Source organism: Bos taurus, chromosome 5 (assembly GCF_002263795.3).
Source record: "Bos taurus isolate L1 Dominette 01449 registration number 42190680 breed Hereford chromosome 5, ARS-UCD2.0, whole genome shotgun sequence".
NCBI classification, from domain to species: Eukaryota; Metazoa; Chordata; class Mammalia; order Artiodactyla; family Bovidae; genus Bos; species Bos taurus.
This window is the reverse complement of record NC_037332.1, coordinates 103778143-103795027: the sequence shown is the minus strand read 5'-3', so window position 1 is coordinate 103795027 and position 16885 is coordinate 103778143. Positions and strand designations below refer to the sequence as shown.

At 52.5% G+C, this 16885-nt stretch overlaps 2 protein-coding genes across 8 annotated transcripts; both read right to left on the bottom strand.

Annotated features, from left to right (window-relative positions):
• Positions 1-705: 705 nt before the first annotated feature.
• Positions 706-8481, bottom strand: ACRBP (acrosin binding protein). Of its 2 annotated transcripts, XM_002687869.6 has the most exons (10): positions 8342-8481; positions 7892-8110; positions 7644-7738; positions 7076-7196; positions 5725-6187; positions 5133-5265; positions 3050-3229; positions 2751-2918; positions 1596-1679; positions 706-1014 (listed from the first exon to the last, which is right to left on the bottom strand). In XM_002687869.6, exons 1-10 carry the CDS (start codon positions 8382-8384, stop codon positions 892-894), a joined length of 1629 nt encoding a protein of 542 aa, XP_002687915.1. In that variant the 5' UTR covers positions 8385-8481; the 3' UTR covers positions 706-891. The 2 variants fall into 2 exon arrangements, with proteins under 2 accessions (XP_002687915.1, XP_010803900.1); XM_010805598.4 differs by lacking the exon at positions 2751-2918.
• Positions 8482-9388: 907 nt separating this feature from the next.
• On the bottom strand, positions 9389-16885 carry ING4 (inhibitor of growth family member 4). Of its 6 annotated transcripts, none has more exons than XM_024991871.2 (8): positions 16833-16882; positions 13538-13639; positions 11679-11845; positions 11383-11497; positions 11109-11214; positions 10748-10895; positions 10424-10485; positions 9690-10327 (listed from the first exon to the last, which is right to left on the bottom strand). In XM_024991871.2, the coding sequence occupies exons 1-8, from the start codon at positions 16867-16869 to the stop codon at positions 10288-10290; spliced, it is 777 nt and encodes a 258-aa protein (XP_024847639.1). In that variant the 5' UTR covers positions 16870-16882; the 3' UTR covers positions 9690-10287.

The following is a 16885-nucleotide window of genomic DNA, read 5'->3' as shown; positions in this document are numbered from 1 at the left end:
AACAGCAAGGGAAGTCTCCCAGGTTATTTTTTTTTAACTTTTTAAAAAAGTTGATATGTTGTATTTTCATTTTTATTCAGTTCAAGAAATTTTCTTTTTCATTTTTTTGGCTACATGGCATGTGGGATCTCGTTTTTCCAACCAGGGATCAAACCTGCGCCCCCTGCATTGGAAGCATGGAGTCTTAACCACTCGACCACCCGCTAAGTCCTGATTCCCACGTTATTAAAGGCTGATGCTGGAGTCACATCTCCACGCAAGCTGTCATGACGCGCTCCCCCACATTTGGACCACTGGGCCCATGACTGGATGTCAGAGCAAGGGCTTCCAGCCCAGTTGCCTCCTCCCTCCTATAAATGGCAAATTCTGCCATACTGCCTGGGGCTGGCCCCCGCTGGACACAGTCTCATTCAGATGACCCTCCAGAGGGACAGTCCTGCACTCACATCTGAGATCATGGGATCAGAACTTCAGAAATGGAGACACACACGCCCTCGTGGCCCACACAGTCCCCAAGACACCGGCCATGACTTCTTCTGACTTCTCAGTCTTCTCCTGGCACAGGACTGCTTCCCTGAGAACCACCCCCAGGGTTCCCTTGCCAACAGATGGCTCCATAAGTGCCAGGGGCTGTAGAACTGACTCCCTGGGGGCAGGGGGCGGGCAGGCCCAAGAGGGGATCACAACCAAACCAGGCCACACAAGTTAAAAATAAACATTTTATGTATAGACATCCTTTAAGGTGGGCAGAGTTCCCATCACCAACCTCTCTGGGACTGGTGCCCCAACCCAAAAGACATGTGATTCGGGCCAAGTAAGAGACAATCCAGGGTCTGAAAGCAATGGAGAGTGTGGGAAGGGGTAGCGGGTGGGGAGAGGACAGAGTCCAGCTCATCCAGCTTGGCCAAGGGTCAAGGTGCTAAACTCCTGGCTCCATCGAAGCACGAGGTCCTCGCTCTTGTCCGGAGTCAGGACGGTGTACGTCTCATTCTGCAGACATCTCATGCGGGACACCTGTGCAGGGTCCGAGTGGGAGAGCCAGGAGCCAGAGATGTCAGAAGTCCAGATCCCAGGGCGGGGGCAGGGGCGGGCGTGGTTGCAGGGAGTGCAGGAAAAGTCAGGGAAGGCGGAAGCTCAGATGTGGCTTTTTTAAAAAGCAGCCAGACACACCACATAGCCTGAACCCCTCCTTTTAGAAATGAGGAGCCCGGGGCTGGAGAGGAAGTGACTTGGCTCAGACGAGTCAGTAAGTAAGAGCAGGAGGCAGGACTGACATCTAGACCTCTCTGACCAACCAGGCTGGGGGTTCTTCCCTCCCAGTGTGTCCCCAGGGCTTCTTATGGCAGCCTCCCCTTTCCACCCCCATCCCGGAACCCTTGGCCTGGGGGCCTGGGAGGGCTGCTCACCTGTGGCTGGAGGAGTAGGGACAGAGCACCGGGGGACACACCTGCTCTTCACACCCCCACCCCCATGCTCAGATGGATGCCACGGCTCGGGGTGTGTGGGGGAGGTGGAAAGGTGGTCAGAACAGGTCAGTGTGCAGTGACCCATGGAGGGGCTGATGGGGGTGGTGGGAGCAGCAGGAGGTGGCTCACCTTCCGGTCCCTGTTTCTCATCATACACTGCTGGCTTTTGAAGGCACAGTAGTTGGGGTACTGCACATATTCCGTGTCACAGATCTAAGGCAGGAGCGGGGGATGGGAGGTGGAAGACTTCAGAAGCCTCAGAGCCCTTCATAGCGCCCCCGATGGCAGAAACCAGGGCAGAGAACCAGACCCTCTGCACCGGGGTGTCCCCTTCAGTGTCACCCTGTGTCTGGGAAGAAGCTGGGAGCTGAAACTAGGAAGGGGCTGCTCTGCCGGTCAGCAGGCTGCGAAAGCAGCTGAGAGGACCGGGGAAGTGAGTACCAAGGGTCCAGATCGTGGAAGGGTCCCAAGTGGCAGTCCCATCTCAGGGAGCCTCCTGGGGACGGCTTAGGATGGAAGAGGTGGAAGTGTTTCTAATGTGCGACCCTGGGTGGAGCCACTTCCCTCTGTGGCCCTCACCACCCCACCCATAAACCCAGGGAAACAGCTGAGATGGTCTAAGGCCCCGTCCAGATCTAGGGACTCAGGGAGGAAAGCTAGGCGGAGGCCCTTCTGCTCAGCTAAAAGCCCTTTCTTAAGTAGTCTCAACTTGTCCTGGTCTTGATTTTTTTCTGTTAAACCACAGAAGGCGGGGGTTGGGGGAGTGAGGGAGGCGGTGCTGGCTCTTAGCTACAACAGGTTGACCCACAGGGGAGATGACTTTGCGGGAGGGAGTAAAGCTGATCCCATTGAGAGGGAAAGCACTGGAAGATTCGGGAAGGAGCCTACAGACTAAGGCAGGGAAGCACTGGATCACTGTCAGCGGCACTTCAGGCATCACCCAGAAGTTTGTCTTAGGAATGAGGCCTCCCACTCCCACCCACCAAGGGTAACTGGCAGAGATGGGACCAGACCTGTCTCGTGTCCCCAAGTCCTGTACCCTCCAGCTTCCCGGATTGCTAGTCCTTTGCTAAACACAATCCTGGTCTCCTGGGGGCCCAGGGGAGGCGGAGGGAGGGGGGAGGGTGTTGGGGAGGGGGGAGGGGAGTCTGCTGGAAAGAGGCAGGAGGCTCATTGAGGAGCAGCTCTCAGAAGCCAGGGCCCCAAGGCGCCCCCCGCCCCACATCCTAGGGTTCCCCAGAGCGAGGGACTAGGAGGAAGCATGGTGAGTGGGGTGGGGCTGACCCTGGTGGGGAAGTCTCCATCCTGGAAGCTCAGGAACTCAGTCTGGAGCCAGCTGGCCACTCGGTTGTCTTCGCAGCCCTTAGTGGCCAGCCTGGCACACCAGAAGTCCATGCGCAGCCCGCCGTACAAGTCCAGCCCGTAAAAGCGGCCCGATTTCAGGCTCCCTATCTGTGGCACGGGGCACAGGAGAGAGGTGGGCACCCTGCTCACCCCCTCAGCCCCCGGTTGCCCGACCTTGCCTAAAGCCCTACCCCCCACCCCCACCGCCACCACTGCAGCCCACCCAGCTGGGTCGGTACCTGGGTGCCAATGGTCATGCTCTGGGAGGCAAGCAGGGGGCTGACAAAGGGTGTTTTGTGGGAGCTGTCGCACTGCTGTCGCTGCAGGTTGGCCTCCGAGTGGCACTGCTCCAGCTTCAGTGAGCAGAAGTCACAGAGGGTACACGCGGCTAAGTGTCGCCGCCCCAGACTGTCACAGACCTGCGGAGGGGTGCGGCTGAGGGCCTGAGGCTGAAGTCCCACGCCCCCACAGAAGGTCCCCGCATTAAGCCTTTTCCAGAAGCTCCTCTGGCTTTTCCCAAACCCCCTACCCAAGGTCCTCCCCTCAAGGACCTCCCATCAGCTCTCTATTTCTTCCCCCTCCTCCAGGATGGTTTATTTCCTCACAAACAATCTTCATCTTCTTGCAGGTGACACCCAAGCCTCTATCATCCGTTCTAATCTCTTTCCTGAGCTCTGAATCCTCATGGCCAAGTGCCTGACAGATGTCTAACTTTGCCTAACTGAAAGAGGCTCACCGTCCTCCCTTCCTCTCTGCTAATGATAATGCTAATATTTACAAAGAGCTGGCACGGTGCTGCATGCCATGGCTGATAAATGCCTTCATCTTATTTGGTCTTCCTAGGAATAGAATAGCTACTAAGCATGGCTCCATTTGCCTGCCAGGAAACTGAGGCTCCCCGAGGCTGAGTCACTTGCTCAAACACACATCGAGTGCATGATGGACCTGGGACACTGGTCTGGCTGCTTCCAACTCAAAACCCAGGTCCTCTGCTGGAGCACCTGGGTTCAGAGCCTCCAAGTTCTTGGAGGACCTTCTTAGATGTGGAGCCGCCCATCTCCCTGTGGGGCTGTCCACCCTGAGTGAGTCTCCTCAGGAAGATCTCGCTCGGCAGGATCTCCAGGCCGTCCGGTCAGCGCATCACAGTCACACAATCTCTTGCTCGCTCCTCATAACAGCTCATGGGGGAGGCATCATCAGGTCCCTAACCCCAAATCATAACTGAATTCCCCTTTCCTACCAAATGAAATACAACGGTTCGGACTGCCATTCGGGATTATTCACATCATGGCCTCTTTGACTCTGTTTCCAGGTAAAATGGGCTCCTTACTGTTCTTTCAACCAAGCCCTAAAATCCAATGAGCTCTCCATTAGTCCTGAACTTCCTACGTGCGGTCCACCTCCACCAAAAAATAACTCTGTTTCTATCACCTACCATCCCACACTCCTTTCGTATAATGCTACTCAATCTCAGCTCCCTGAGAGCGGGAGGAAGAGTAACAGTGTGCTCATTCTTGGTCCTTCGTGGAATTTCTTCTCTCTTTCCTCTGAGCCTTTGCACACAGTAGTCTCTCTAGCAGGAACCTTCTACTAACCCCTTCTTCTGCCTGGTTAACTTCTTTTATCTCCAGGTCTCAGGTCATCAGTTCCTCTAAGAGGCATTCTCCAATCCTGCCCCAGCATGACTTTTGTGCTCGCCATCTGCTCTCTGAACTTTAGACTTATCCCTCATGCGTCGATCCCTGTCACACTGGTCTCCATTTTGTCTCTCTCTCCCAGTGGACTCCAGGAGGACAGAGGATCGGATCTTGTTGCACTCATCGCTAAATTACCTAGGACAGAATTGCTAGTGTCTCAAATACCTAGCCAGATCAATATCTGTTGAATAGACAGATGCATGGATGGCATGCCAGCTCTTAGCACACATTTGCTAACGTGCTTTTGGAAAGTCCTACACTTCTTGGAAATAGAATTTGCTGGGTTATGAGGACATATCAAGATTGGGATCTCTCTACAGAGCCCTGGAACGGGTTCTAGGATCCCTCCTGGAAGAAGAGCTGTATCTAAGGTACAGCCACATCCTGCGGTTGGTGAACTGACTCTGGACATGACTCAAGCTTAGCAACTGAACCACAGAAGGAATTCTGGCCAGGAATAGATTCCAGACTCTGTCTCGAGCCTCCTTCCTTTTAGGGGAGCTGGAAATGTCTTTCCAAGAAGGGGTTCTCACTTGGAGAGTTTTTCAGGCTTTCTGTGGTCCCGCCCATCCTCTACTCCCTAGGCCCGTGAACTTGGAGCCAGTGAACAGCTCGGTGGGCATACCGATATCCCAAAACCAAGGATCTCATTTTCCAAGTACTGCCAGGCCTTGGCTGTCGGGGTTATGACGCAGGTGTTCTCCACAATCGAGTAGCACAGGGTCAGCAAGGCCTCCACGTGGGGCAGCTGTAGCAGGCTGCAAAAAGACCAAGATGGCACCACTGCAGGGGATGGGCCAGAGGGCCAGGGCAGACAGCCATGCCTACTCGATCCCCACTGCCCTTACCATCCAGTCTTAGTCACATGCACTCAGCATGCTGGAGGTGAGAGGCCTCCAGATTAACCGCCTCCTTTTACAGATGAGGAACTGAGACCCAGAAAGGGGAAATGAAATTTGCAGTGCTCATCAGAGGCAGAGAGAAACCCAGAACCCAAGTCTGGTAGCTCTAGCTTCAGGGTTAACCCCATGCCAGGTAGAGATGGGCATCTAGGACAGTGCTTAAGCCACAGAGCAGGTGAGGCGGGCAGCCGCTGGGTGCACCCAAAGCCCAAGCAGATCTGGGTGGGTCTGAGGCCAAGGCTGGCCAAGTGGGCTTCTCATCCCCAAAGGCACAAGGAAGGGTGGGGCCGGTGGGGGAGACAGAACGTCCAGTACCTGCCGGGGCTCTGGGATCTCCAGATGGTCTCCCCGTCATACACATCATTCATTTCATTCATCTCCTGCGCCGATCGGATAAGCTCCTGGAGGTTCTCCATCAACATGGGAGTAGACTCCACTTCCCGCACCCGGGGAGTGAAGGAGAAAGGGTTGGAGGACACAAGTTCAGACCGAAACTTGGGCTCTGGGTCTGCCTGCAGCCTAGACACCGACTCCAGCGCCTCCTCTGTGCCCTGGCCCTCCTGCTTCTCCTCCTCCTGCTCCTCCTCCTGCTCCTCTTGCTCCTGCCCTTCCTCCTGCTTGTGCTCCTGCCCCCGCTCCTGCTTGTGCTCCTGCCCCTGCTCCTGTTTGGGCTCCTGCCCTTGCTCCTGGCCGCCCAAGGACAAGGAGGACTGGAGCAGCTCCTCCACATTGCTGTTCAACCGCTCGGGCCAGGGCTGGAAGACCTGTCGTTCGGTGGCTGCAACAGGGTTTGCGAGGGACCAAGAGAGAGAAGGGAAAGGGAAGGTCAGGCTTCTGGCATTCCGTCTTTGCAGAGGGACACACATAAACATGTAAAGGCACACAAACACACACATAAACACATAAGCACACTAAAAACACATAAACACATAAGCACACACAAACCGACACATAAACACAAAAGCACACAGACACACATAAACACATAAGCACATACAAAACGCACAAGCACACACATAGGCATACACAAACACATAAGCACACGTAAACACATAAGCACACATAAACACACACATAAGCACAGACACACTCATAAACACACAAGCACACACATAAACACATAAGCACAAACACACACATAAACACAAAGGTAGAGGAAAGCAGCCTAAATGACACATGTTCACACAACCAATCATACAAAACACAGGCAAGAATACAAATATCAAAACAACAGTACTATGGTGACGGTGGTGGCAGTGTTACGGGCCCCCTTTCCCCCTCCCTCACAAAGGGTCCTCTTTCCTAACCCACTTCTAATACCACCTTTTGTCCCTCTCACTTAGGAAGCACCAAGTACTTTGAATACCTAGCAACCAATCCTTTTTGGAGTGAAGATGTGAGCTGAGAAAGGTGCCAGAGGACTTCTTAACACAAGAGTGTTTTGGGGAGCAAGGGAAAATTAGTTCAGGGCAGAAATAGATGTAATGTCAGAAAACACCCTGATACAGGAAAGCCCTAACTTTCCTGTGTCAAAAAAGTAGGCTCTCCCCTTATGCAAACAGCTGCCCAAGGCTACCTCCAGCAGCTCACCTCCCCAGGTCCCTCCCGTGGATACCTTAAGCCCTGGGTTTGGGGACTCTGGGATGAGAGGCTGGCAGGGTCTCACCTGTGACGTGGGAGGACTTGGGGGAGGTCGCCGTGGTAGGTGGCGGCACTTCAGGTGAACTGTCCACCTCCTTGAGGGTATTGGGTGAGAGGATGGAGACTGGCTGGGAGCACCGGACCCTCTGCAAGGAGAGAAGCAGAGTGGGAACGCCTTTCACAAAGGGCACATTTCCACTCCACCTTATCCTCTGTCCCCAGGTCTCCTCTCTCACAGTTCCTGGGAGGAAATCAGGGAACACGGCCCTGAGTCGAACCCTCTAGATCTGAGACGGTCCCCTGCAAAATCAGACGCCCTGCTGGCCCACTTTCCTGCCTTCAGGCTTTTACATTTGACTTGAATGACATCACTACTGGGAGGAACCCTAAGGCTTCTCTCTGCCTCCTCCCATCCCTCTCCCTTACTTTTCTGGCAACAAGGGGGGATTGTTCACAGAGTCTGAATGCCTAAGGTGAGACGGTCTGCACACAGAATCTGGGCGAGTGTCAGCCAGTGACTGAGAGGGAGGACCTAAGGATGGTCTGGAGCCCTTCCTCGGTGACACCAGGTTCAAGCTCTGTCTTGACCTCACCTTGGCGTAGTAGACATGGTTGGAACAACGGTATTGGGTGAACTGGCAGAAGGACTCAAACCAAGAGGCATAAGGGAGGTCAGAGCAGACTGCGCCTAGGGAAGGGTGGGGCGCAGGTGAACACAGGGGTGTAATCCCTCCTGGAGAGAGGGTGTGATGGGCTCCTGGGGTCAGGAGAGCGGGGCACCCGGGCTCAGGGCCACCCGTCCCCTCGCCCTGGGTCGAGGGAGCACAGGGCTGGCCCTCACCGTCCGGCACCAGGCCGTGGTTTTCATACTGGTCTAGCTGGACGAGGGTGGGGTTCCGGCAACCGTGGGTGGCGCGGAGCCGGCAGGTGGTCTCCGCCTTCCAGGTAGGGGTCAGCAGTGCGAAGAAGCGCTCATACTCCGTGGGGGACAGGGGGCTGCCCGGCGTGGAGGTCGAGGCGGAGTCCTGGGCGGGGGCCGGTGCCAGAGGCAGGAGCAGCACTGCGGGTCGGGGACAGACCACGATGGGCCCCTCTCCGCACCCGCCGGCCGGGAACACCCACCCCGAGAGCGGGGCGTGCACTCGGGGGCTGGGCGCCTGGCCGCCAAGCTGGGGTGAGTGTGCAGGGGCGCTGGCGAGGCGGGGAGGGGCGATGGGGAGAGGCTGCAGGCGGTCCCGGGGGAAGGCGGCTCGGGGACAGTGGAGAGCTCCGGGGGCGGAGGCGCGCTCACCCCTCAGGAGTGAGAGAAATGAGCCTGCGGCGAGGTGCCTCATGGTCCCAGACGGCCGCCAGCGTTCCCCGGACCGAGCGCCTCTAACCGGCCAAGCCAGGGCGAGCAGACAGGCGGGAGGGCGGGGCCGCGGGGGGTGGGGGGGCGTCGAGACCAGTCGACGTCACAAAGTGGGGGCGGGGAAACTGATGCGAGGTTGGACTCGGCCGAAAGGCGGGGGCGGGTCCCCCGTGTGTCACATCCCAGCTCGAGGACAAGGACGGCAGGAGTGATCTGGGACTCTGGCAGGGGCTGGATGGCGTAGCTCCTGTCTGTTCTTTACCTTATTACCTATCCCATCTCCAAGCTGGCCCCACACACTGGACACTTTTTCTCCCTATTTTACAATCTGGCCTTCCAGTAGTCACACAGGGATGTAAGAGTTGGACCATAAGGAAGACGGAGCACGGAAGAATTGATGCTCTCAAACTGTGGTGTTGGAGAAGACTCTTAAGAGTCCCTTGGACTGCAAGATCAAACCAGTCAGTCCTAAAGGAAATCAGTCCTGAATATTCATTGGAAGGACTGGTGCTAAAGCTCCAATACTTTGGCCAACTGATTCAAAGAGCCAACTCACTGGAAAAGAGCCTGATGCTGGGAAGGATTGAGGGCAGGAGGAGAAGGGGGCAACAGAGGATGAGATGGTTGGATTATCGACTCAATGGGCACGATGATTTTGAGGAAGCTCTGGGAGATGGTGAAGGACAGGGAAGCCTGGTGTGCTGCAGTCCATGGGGCGGACACGACTGACTGACTGAACAACAAATCCCGTGTGAGGACTGGGGCAGAGATGGAACATACAACACAAAGTTGGGGCCTGGACAGTAGGAACTACAGAGGACACCTCCAGGTAAGCCAGCCAGAGCAGGGAATAAGATGGGGATTCCGGTGAGGAGACCCTGCATAAGGAGGGCTTAATCTATGGAAGTGGTTCCAGGTGGGCATAGACAATTCATTGGTGATAAGTTTTTGCTTTGTGTTTCAAATAAGTCAGGCTAATACTTAGTATAACAGTTCATGTATAAAACACAAGTACACATTTATTGGAAATTAAATGAAAGATATCTTATAGGGAAAAGATACACAGTCCTGAAGGTTTTGGAAACCCCTTGTCTGAGGCCCAGTTCCAGCCAGCTCTGTCCTTCCCATGCTGAGAGGTGGTGGGTCCTGGGGCAGTGGCACCACTTCAGGTTCCATGTCTGGTCCTACTTCCAGCATGTCATCCTCCTGCCTTTTAGCTGACTCAGAGGATGCAAGCTATGCTCAGCACATGTGCTAAAACAGTGTCTCTACAATAAACACAGCAGGCCAACACGTACAGCTTTTATTCACCAACTCGATTCCTTTACAAGTGAGATACTGACACTCTGCCCTGCCCCTCCCACTCACAAGGCTGGACGAATCCTCTTGGCACAGAGGAAGGGGTGCCCCTTCAGCCAGGGCCGTGGCCCAGAGGACCCGGAGGAGCCCCCCACTGGAAAAGCATGGAGAGAGTGAAGGAAGTTTATCACGCATGGCCCCCCCCCACAACGAGGGGAGGGAATCAGGAAGCTGGGGGAGGGCCCCATGCTACTGCCCCAGTCCTTAAATACAAAGCAACGGGAGAAAAGAGGACCATCCCTCAAAAACACAGCACCAACCTCGGTGTGGAGGCAAAAGGACAGCGGGCAACACCACTTCCCTCTGAAGGGGGCGGGCTGAATGAGAGCACATGCCATTAGCGGCCACAGCACCCCTGGCCCAGGGTCTGGGTGCAGCCTCAGCACCGGAAGTGGGGAGGGGAGGAGAGGAGATGACAACATGTGCCACCCACCTCTCCCTGACCCCCGGCCCAGCCAGGCATCCCACTCCCCACTAGCCAGGTCAGGGGATGTGGAAGAAACTGTGTTGGAATCCAAGGCCCTTGTCTATTTCTTTTTTCGTTCTTGGGAGCAGCGTGGGCAAAACCTACAAAGGAAGGTGGGGGAGAAGGTGAGCGAAGGGGAGGATGCCCTCTGTTACTCAGCTCAGGGTAGTCCAGCCCCGACCACAATGCTCACTCACCATTTCCCCCGAGGCTTGGTGGTCAGCCCCACACAGGCAAAGTGGAACCACTCAATGGAGCACTGGAAAAGGAAGACGGTGGAGGAGCAGAGGGCAGGCAGCAGGGTGGGGCCAAGGAAAGAAAAGAACCCCCCAACCTGAGAGTCCTCAGGAGCATTCCCTTATTCCATCCTGTGGGAGGATTCTTGAAGGGTCCAAGGCCAACCACCTCCAACTCCCTTCCTCCTGTCCTGAGGTCCCACTCTTCGGCCCTTACCCCCTTCTGGTACCCAACTCCCTTCCTGTCCCCCAGAGCCCCCCGCCCTGAGGCAAACCGGTTCTTACGTCAGGGTTGTCACAGCCAATCATCTCCCCGTAGGAGACCTGGTGACAAAGGCAATAGGTGGGTTCGTTGGGATCCACAGGCATATCCAACACATCAGAGGGGTGGACACTGCCAAAGGTCACTGAGGGCATCCCATACTCAGGGCTTCTGCGTGCCAAGAGGGAGAGAGAGTGTCACCTGCAGGAAGGGACGCTACAGCTTGACGCTCAGAGTGGCACGAGGAGGATCCCTGTGGGGCTAGTGGTCTGTGGCTTCCCCTCTGTATCCAGCAGATACCAGAGTGATAGAGAAGGGGGCAAGGGGCGGGGCAGGGGCAAAGAGGAGCCTGTCACTTGGCAGGGTGCTCCCTGACTCACTCACGTGCGCACAAGTTTTAACTTCTTCTGGGCGGCCTTGGGGGCTTCTTCGTCGGAGTTTTTCCCTTTGGAACGAGCACGGGCAGCTTTCTTCTCCTTTTGAGTCCGACCTTCCAGGGAAGAGGGGGAGGGGCAGCCAGAAGGCAGGGGGACAGAATGATGGGTTAAGGACCCCTCCTCTCCTCCAACGTGGGGGGTCCTCCCTTGGAGCTGAGGGATGGGCTGCTTGCCCCCTCGGAATCTTCGCTCCAACTCTCATGGCCCACCCCCCTCCTCACTCTTTTTGCCTTTGCTGGAAGAGCTGTCATAGTCACTTGACTCAATCTGCTTCTCCTTCAGATCAGCCTCAAAGCGGGCCAGGTCTGTGTCCAGTCGCCGAATGTGTTTGTCCACCTGGGTGGGAAGGAAGGAAGGAGAAGGAAGAGCTACCAGGCTGGTTCCAGTAAAAGCAAACAGGCTAAGGCAGAATCCATGTATCTCCCAGACCCCAAACAGATTCCAGCACACTAAAGGAGGGGTGGAGAACCCCGAGGAACAGACGGGAGGTAGTGGGGAGCCATGGGTAGGGCCATACCATCTCATAGGTCTGCATGGCAAGCTGCACCTTGTCATCACCAAACTCCTTGCACTTGCCATAGGCTTCCTGGATCTGTCTCAGAAGGGCCAATTTTTCCTCGGAGCTCCGGCTGCGGGCGCTACTCATATATTCACTGGCCAACTTGTCAATTTCAGCCTTTAGGTCTACAACAGAGACAGGGCTGGTCACAATGGCCCCCGAGTGGCAACGTTAAACATACTTCTTCCTCTTGCTCCTCGGACCTTTTGCATTGACCATCATAACCTTTGAATTAAAACACACTCAACATTCCTAGGTACTGTGCCACATACTCAAGTGATGCAACATGGCCACAACATGCGTTCTGACGGCACCTTTGATTGCTGGAAACGTTGCTAGCATAGTTGAAACTGGACTTATGGAAACACAAGGAAGGATTCTTTGCATGCTGCACTAACGCAAAGTACGTTTCTGTTGATGTCTAAAGATGCTTCTTTGCACGGCTTGCTGTTTCTTAAACCATGACCTCTGTCTCAAAAGCCATCTGGTTTCTCGTCTCAGAAACATTCTGTGATAGCTCTGAGAGCTGCAGACCAGGCCGAGTCATCTGCTGCTGCTCTTGACTTCCAGGGTCTGTACATCTACATCTCAGTATTTAAAATTAGGCCAGAGTTCACTCATGGAACAGTTCTTCTGCTTACTGTCCACCCTGCTTGGTTCATCATTTGCAACTTGCGAATATTCTCCATCACTTTTTTTTCCTGTGTGTTCATTTTAGATATTGCTCCAAACATTTTACTAGGGGAAGGCTGGTGATGCCCCCGAACACTGAGACCATAGATGCCTACTGCCTAATACTATAGCACTCAGAGAAAATGTGGATGGAGACAAAAGCATGACTCCCAACATGGTGTAGCAACAAGTAACCACAGCGAAGACCTGTGAGCATACTAGGTTTATGCTCTGCTTTATTCCAGGCCCTTGAAGGAAGGTGGAAAAACATGTATGTGGTTCAGTTGTCTCAATGGGTCTTTCTGGGTATGAACTCAAGAGCCAAAACTATATTACAAAGCAAGGAGCTGGTGTTTGGCATTCAGCAGGGAAGTTCTCAGGGGCCTATGTCAAGGATCTTAGATGATATTCATTTGTCCATGAGCAAACTGACCCAGAGTAACTTAAATCACAGCTTTAGGCATTCTAACACTCCTGGGCAGGGATACATAAGCATACACCTACATATCCTTCAGCAAGCATGGACGATAGCGCCAACAGAGACCTTCGACTATGAGAGACAAACTCGCCCACTGCAGTGTAGCCTCAAGCTCCAAGTAAATGTCTCAATGCAGCCAAACTTAATCAATGTCCAAGGACGGCCACAGATGGCACCCAATGCTTCTGTAAGGTTGAAGAATATAGTGTAGAGATTCTGATGTTAATTGCTGCTTTTCCTCCTTTTTTTTCCCCCCTCTTTCTTTTTAACATCTCCTCATGCAGCAAAGCTGCTGTGTACCAATGTGAGCTGTAGTCTAAAGCCACACTGAATTTTGTGACAGTAATGTTAACAGCCCAGTGGAGTAGAAACATTCTAATCAGTCTTCCTACAAACATATCGAACATGGAGAACAGAAATGAGTCCAGGGTTGACTTTGATTTTTCTCATTTTTCCTGAGGGAGATATAAAGAGCACAGCATCTCTAAATCCTTGTACCATTGTCACAATACTCCACGAGTTATGAAAAAGCTAACACAGAAAACACAGGTCATCATTACTCTCCTTTTAAGAATTGCAAGAGAATGAAAGAGAAGACAAGCAATCTAGATCAGACCAGGTGATAGGGTAACACCAAACAGGAGGAGAGACGACCACACATACTCACTCGGCACCGGGCCCCTTACTCTGCACATACCCTCTGTTCTTTGGTCCAGGTCCCTCATGAGCTGGAAGTTTCTCTGCAGTTCAAAGGGCAGGTTTTCAATACCTGGGGAGAAGAGGAGAAACTAAGACTCCCTGGACTTCCTAAGCCCTATAGCTGCTTTTGGGGGATTCCCTGGTGGCTCAGATGGTAAAGAATCTGCTGGAATGTGGGATACCTGGGTTCAATTCCTGGATCGGAAAGATCTCCTGTAGAAGAGAATGGTAACCCACTCCAGGATTCTTGCCTGGAGAACTTCATGGACAGAGGAGCCTGGCAGGCTACAGTCCGTGGGGTTGTAAAGAGTCAGACACGACTGAGTGACTAACACACACACACACACAAACCCTGTAGAGTCAGGCGACTAACACACACACACACACACACGCACACACACACACGATAGCTGCTTTTAAAAAACAGGTCCAAAGAGCACTTGGTTATCCCTCCTTCAAACCGTTAGATTATCTGTGACAGCACTCATCATTCCTTTCTCAGGAGGAGCCATGTCTGTCTGTCTCCACACCTAGCTCCCCATCTCTGCACAGCTTTGTGTCCACCCTCCCCGCTTCAGTAACTTTACAAATCAGCCCTTCCCTCTCCATGCCCTCGGGAGTTCCCTGGTGGTACAGTGGCTAAGACTCCATGCTCCTAATGCAGGGGGCTCGGGTTCAAACCCTGCTCAGGGAACTAGATACCACATGCTGCAATGAAACATCCCACATGCTGCAACTAAGACCTGGCACAGCCAAATAAATACTTTTTTTTTAATATATATATAAAAAGATCTCTTTGCCCTCAACTTACAAATACCCTCCTGGTACCCTCCAATGATCACACACACACTTCCAATCTGCTCTCCAAACAGTAGCCAGAATGTTCTTTTTAAAAATGCAAATCTGATCAAGTCTCTCCTGTTTATAAACCTCCAGTCACTTCCACGGCAATATTCCCAAATCCTACTCTGCACTTTCTGGCCCTTGCTGCACACCAGACCTCACTCAGGTCAGTCTCTGTCTATGTGCTCTCTGCTCTGTCACACTGGCCTTCTCTGAGTGCCTCGAGCTTGCCAGTGCTCTTCCAGACACTTGGCTTTCTGCACACTGCTCTCTCTGCCCAGGATGCCCTGCCCCGTCTCTTTCACCCCACTTCCACTATCCCTCTTGGCCTACTGAACTTCTGTTCATTTTTCAAAGTTCAGCTCAACCCTGACTGCCCCAGACTCCAACAAGTGCCTTGGGTTATGCTGTCATGCTATTCTATGGCTACCCTTTGGCAGGGTAGATACTTTGGGGGCACTTATCCAATATAATTAAATAAGTAATTATGTAATTAGTTATATGGTATGTCTCCCCAGCTCTCCAGAAGGGTCAGATATGTCTGTCTTCTTCTCTCCTATTTCCCTAGTGTTCAGAACTATGACATGCATACAGAGGATCCTCAATAAATAATTGAATATAAAGGCATGAATACTTACGTTTCTCTCATAAAAAAAAAATTCTCTTTCCATGACTCCACTTTCAAACTTTTAAAATGCATTCAATGCTTTAACCTATAGACTCGGGTTCACCATCAGTTTACTAAGATTAAGTCACCACTGAGTTACCAAATCAAATAATCTAATTACTAGTTCTATCCCCCCAAAAATGTTTGCAGCATTCTCACCATCTTCTTGCCTATATGTAACTTCCTATTAAGATTCCAAATGTCCTCACACACTTTCAAGTAATTTCATCACTGGCATTCCCTTAGCCAGTCCCTTAAATGTTACTATTTTCTTGAGCTTACACTTAAGTTAATCCTATTATTTTCTCACTTACTTTCTCTGAATGATCTCCATCTCATTTACTCTTACAGACTCCTGAATTTCCTATCTTGTTGATGATATATGTCTACCTCACTTCCCAAACAGGAAATCGAGAAGTCACCTTAGATTCCTCCTCCTCTCTCAACCACTCATTCAGTCAATTCTGTTATATTTACCTCCTAAATACTTCTGTCACTCTTTGAGATCAGGTCCTCATCTCTGACCAGAACTGTTATTACTAATTAATCTTGTATTACCAGGGTCATCATGCTCCAATTTACCATACATCAATTACTTTCCTTTATTAAAAAAAAAAAATTGCTCCATTCAGAAAATCCGTTGGTTCCTCACTATTTAGAGTGCAAGCTTCTTAGCCTGCCTTTAAAGACCATGCACAACCCAGCCCCAGCTACATTCTCCAGTGTCATTTCCCAATCTTTCACCTCAGAGTTCTACACATCAAACACTCTGGCCTCATCTTTCCCTGATCTTGCCACAAACCCATCAGAACACATTGGCTGATGCTTCCCCCAACCTTCAATCCCCTCTCACTCTCCACACCGGCAAATAAACACTCGACCTTCAAGATTCTTCACATTCTCTGTAAAGTTTTACCTACACCTCCAGGTAAACTAGTCTCTCTTTCTCCAGTGTTACCAACTGTCCGTTTAATGTATTTCTGTTATTTCATTTGTCACACTTCTATAATTATTTATTAGAATCTGTGTCCTACTAGTCTATGAGCACCTTGAGGGGAAGGTCTGTGTGGTATTCATTCTTGTATACCCCCAGTACCTGCCATTATGTCTGACCCACAGAAGGACCTCAATAAACGAATGAATGACTCCCAACGCTAAGGCAAAAGAGAATAGGGTGACAGGCTCTGTGAAGGGCCACACAAATGCCACACAAATGGCATAAACAGAACACCAAATTTCCATCTGATGGGAGCTGCGTCTTTACTCCAAGAGGAGAAGCCTTTCAGTCCATCATCTGACAGTGGTCACTCGTAACCCCCTATCCCCATGAGAAGACGCGTCTTCGAAAGAACTGGGCGGAGAACCGCGAGCAGATCTTTGTCGCTGCTCCAATGGCAGTGGATGATATACTAAAATGACCGATTCAGAACGACTTTAAGAAAAAGATTATCCTGAGGCCGGAGACCCTGAAGACAGGGGCAGCAAATATCTTCCAGGCTATGCCTACCAGCACTTCAAGAGCCGTCCCCCAGCCCCGCCGAGCAGCCCCTCCCTCTTCTACACCTCAGAGCGAGGCCTCGACCCCGCTGCCCCGCCCCCTATTTCTTCACACACTCCAGTATTTTCTCTCACGCAACCCTTCACGATTGTGACTTTCTGACCATCGGGACTTCAGGGCCATAGAGCTCCTCAGCCCGAACCCCCACCCCTACCCCTCTGTAACCCCTGACCCGCTCCTCCAGCCTGCTCTTACTGTCCAGATAATGTTCCAAATACATCCCCGCAGCCATCTTGAAGCAAAACAAA

Coding starts and splice junctions, on each gene's coding strand:
- ACRBP (XM_002687869.6), bottom strand. CDS start 8,384: ATGAGGCACCTCGCCGCAGGCTCATTTCTCTCACTCCTGAGGG. Junction 6,188..7,075: donor CAAGTCCTCCCACGTCACAG/GTGAGACCCTGC, acceptor ACCCTGTTGCAG/CCACCGAACGACAGGTCTTC. Junction 5,266..5,724: donor AGATCCCAGAGCCCCGGCAG/GTACTGGACGTT, acceptor GTCTTTTTGCAG/CCTGCTACAGCTGCCCCACG.
- ING4 (XM_024991871.2), bottom strand. CDS start 16,869: ATGGCTGCGGGGATGTATTTGGAACATTATCTGGACA. Junction 11,846..13,537: donor AGTAAGGGGCCCGGTGCCGA/GTGAGTATGTGT, acceptor TCTCTGTTGTAG/ACCTAAAGGCTGAAATTGAC. Junction 11,215..11,382: donor TTCCAGCAAAGGCAAAAAGA/GTGAGGAGGGGG, acceptor CTTCCCTGGAAG/GTCGGACTCAAAAGGAGAAG.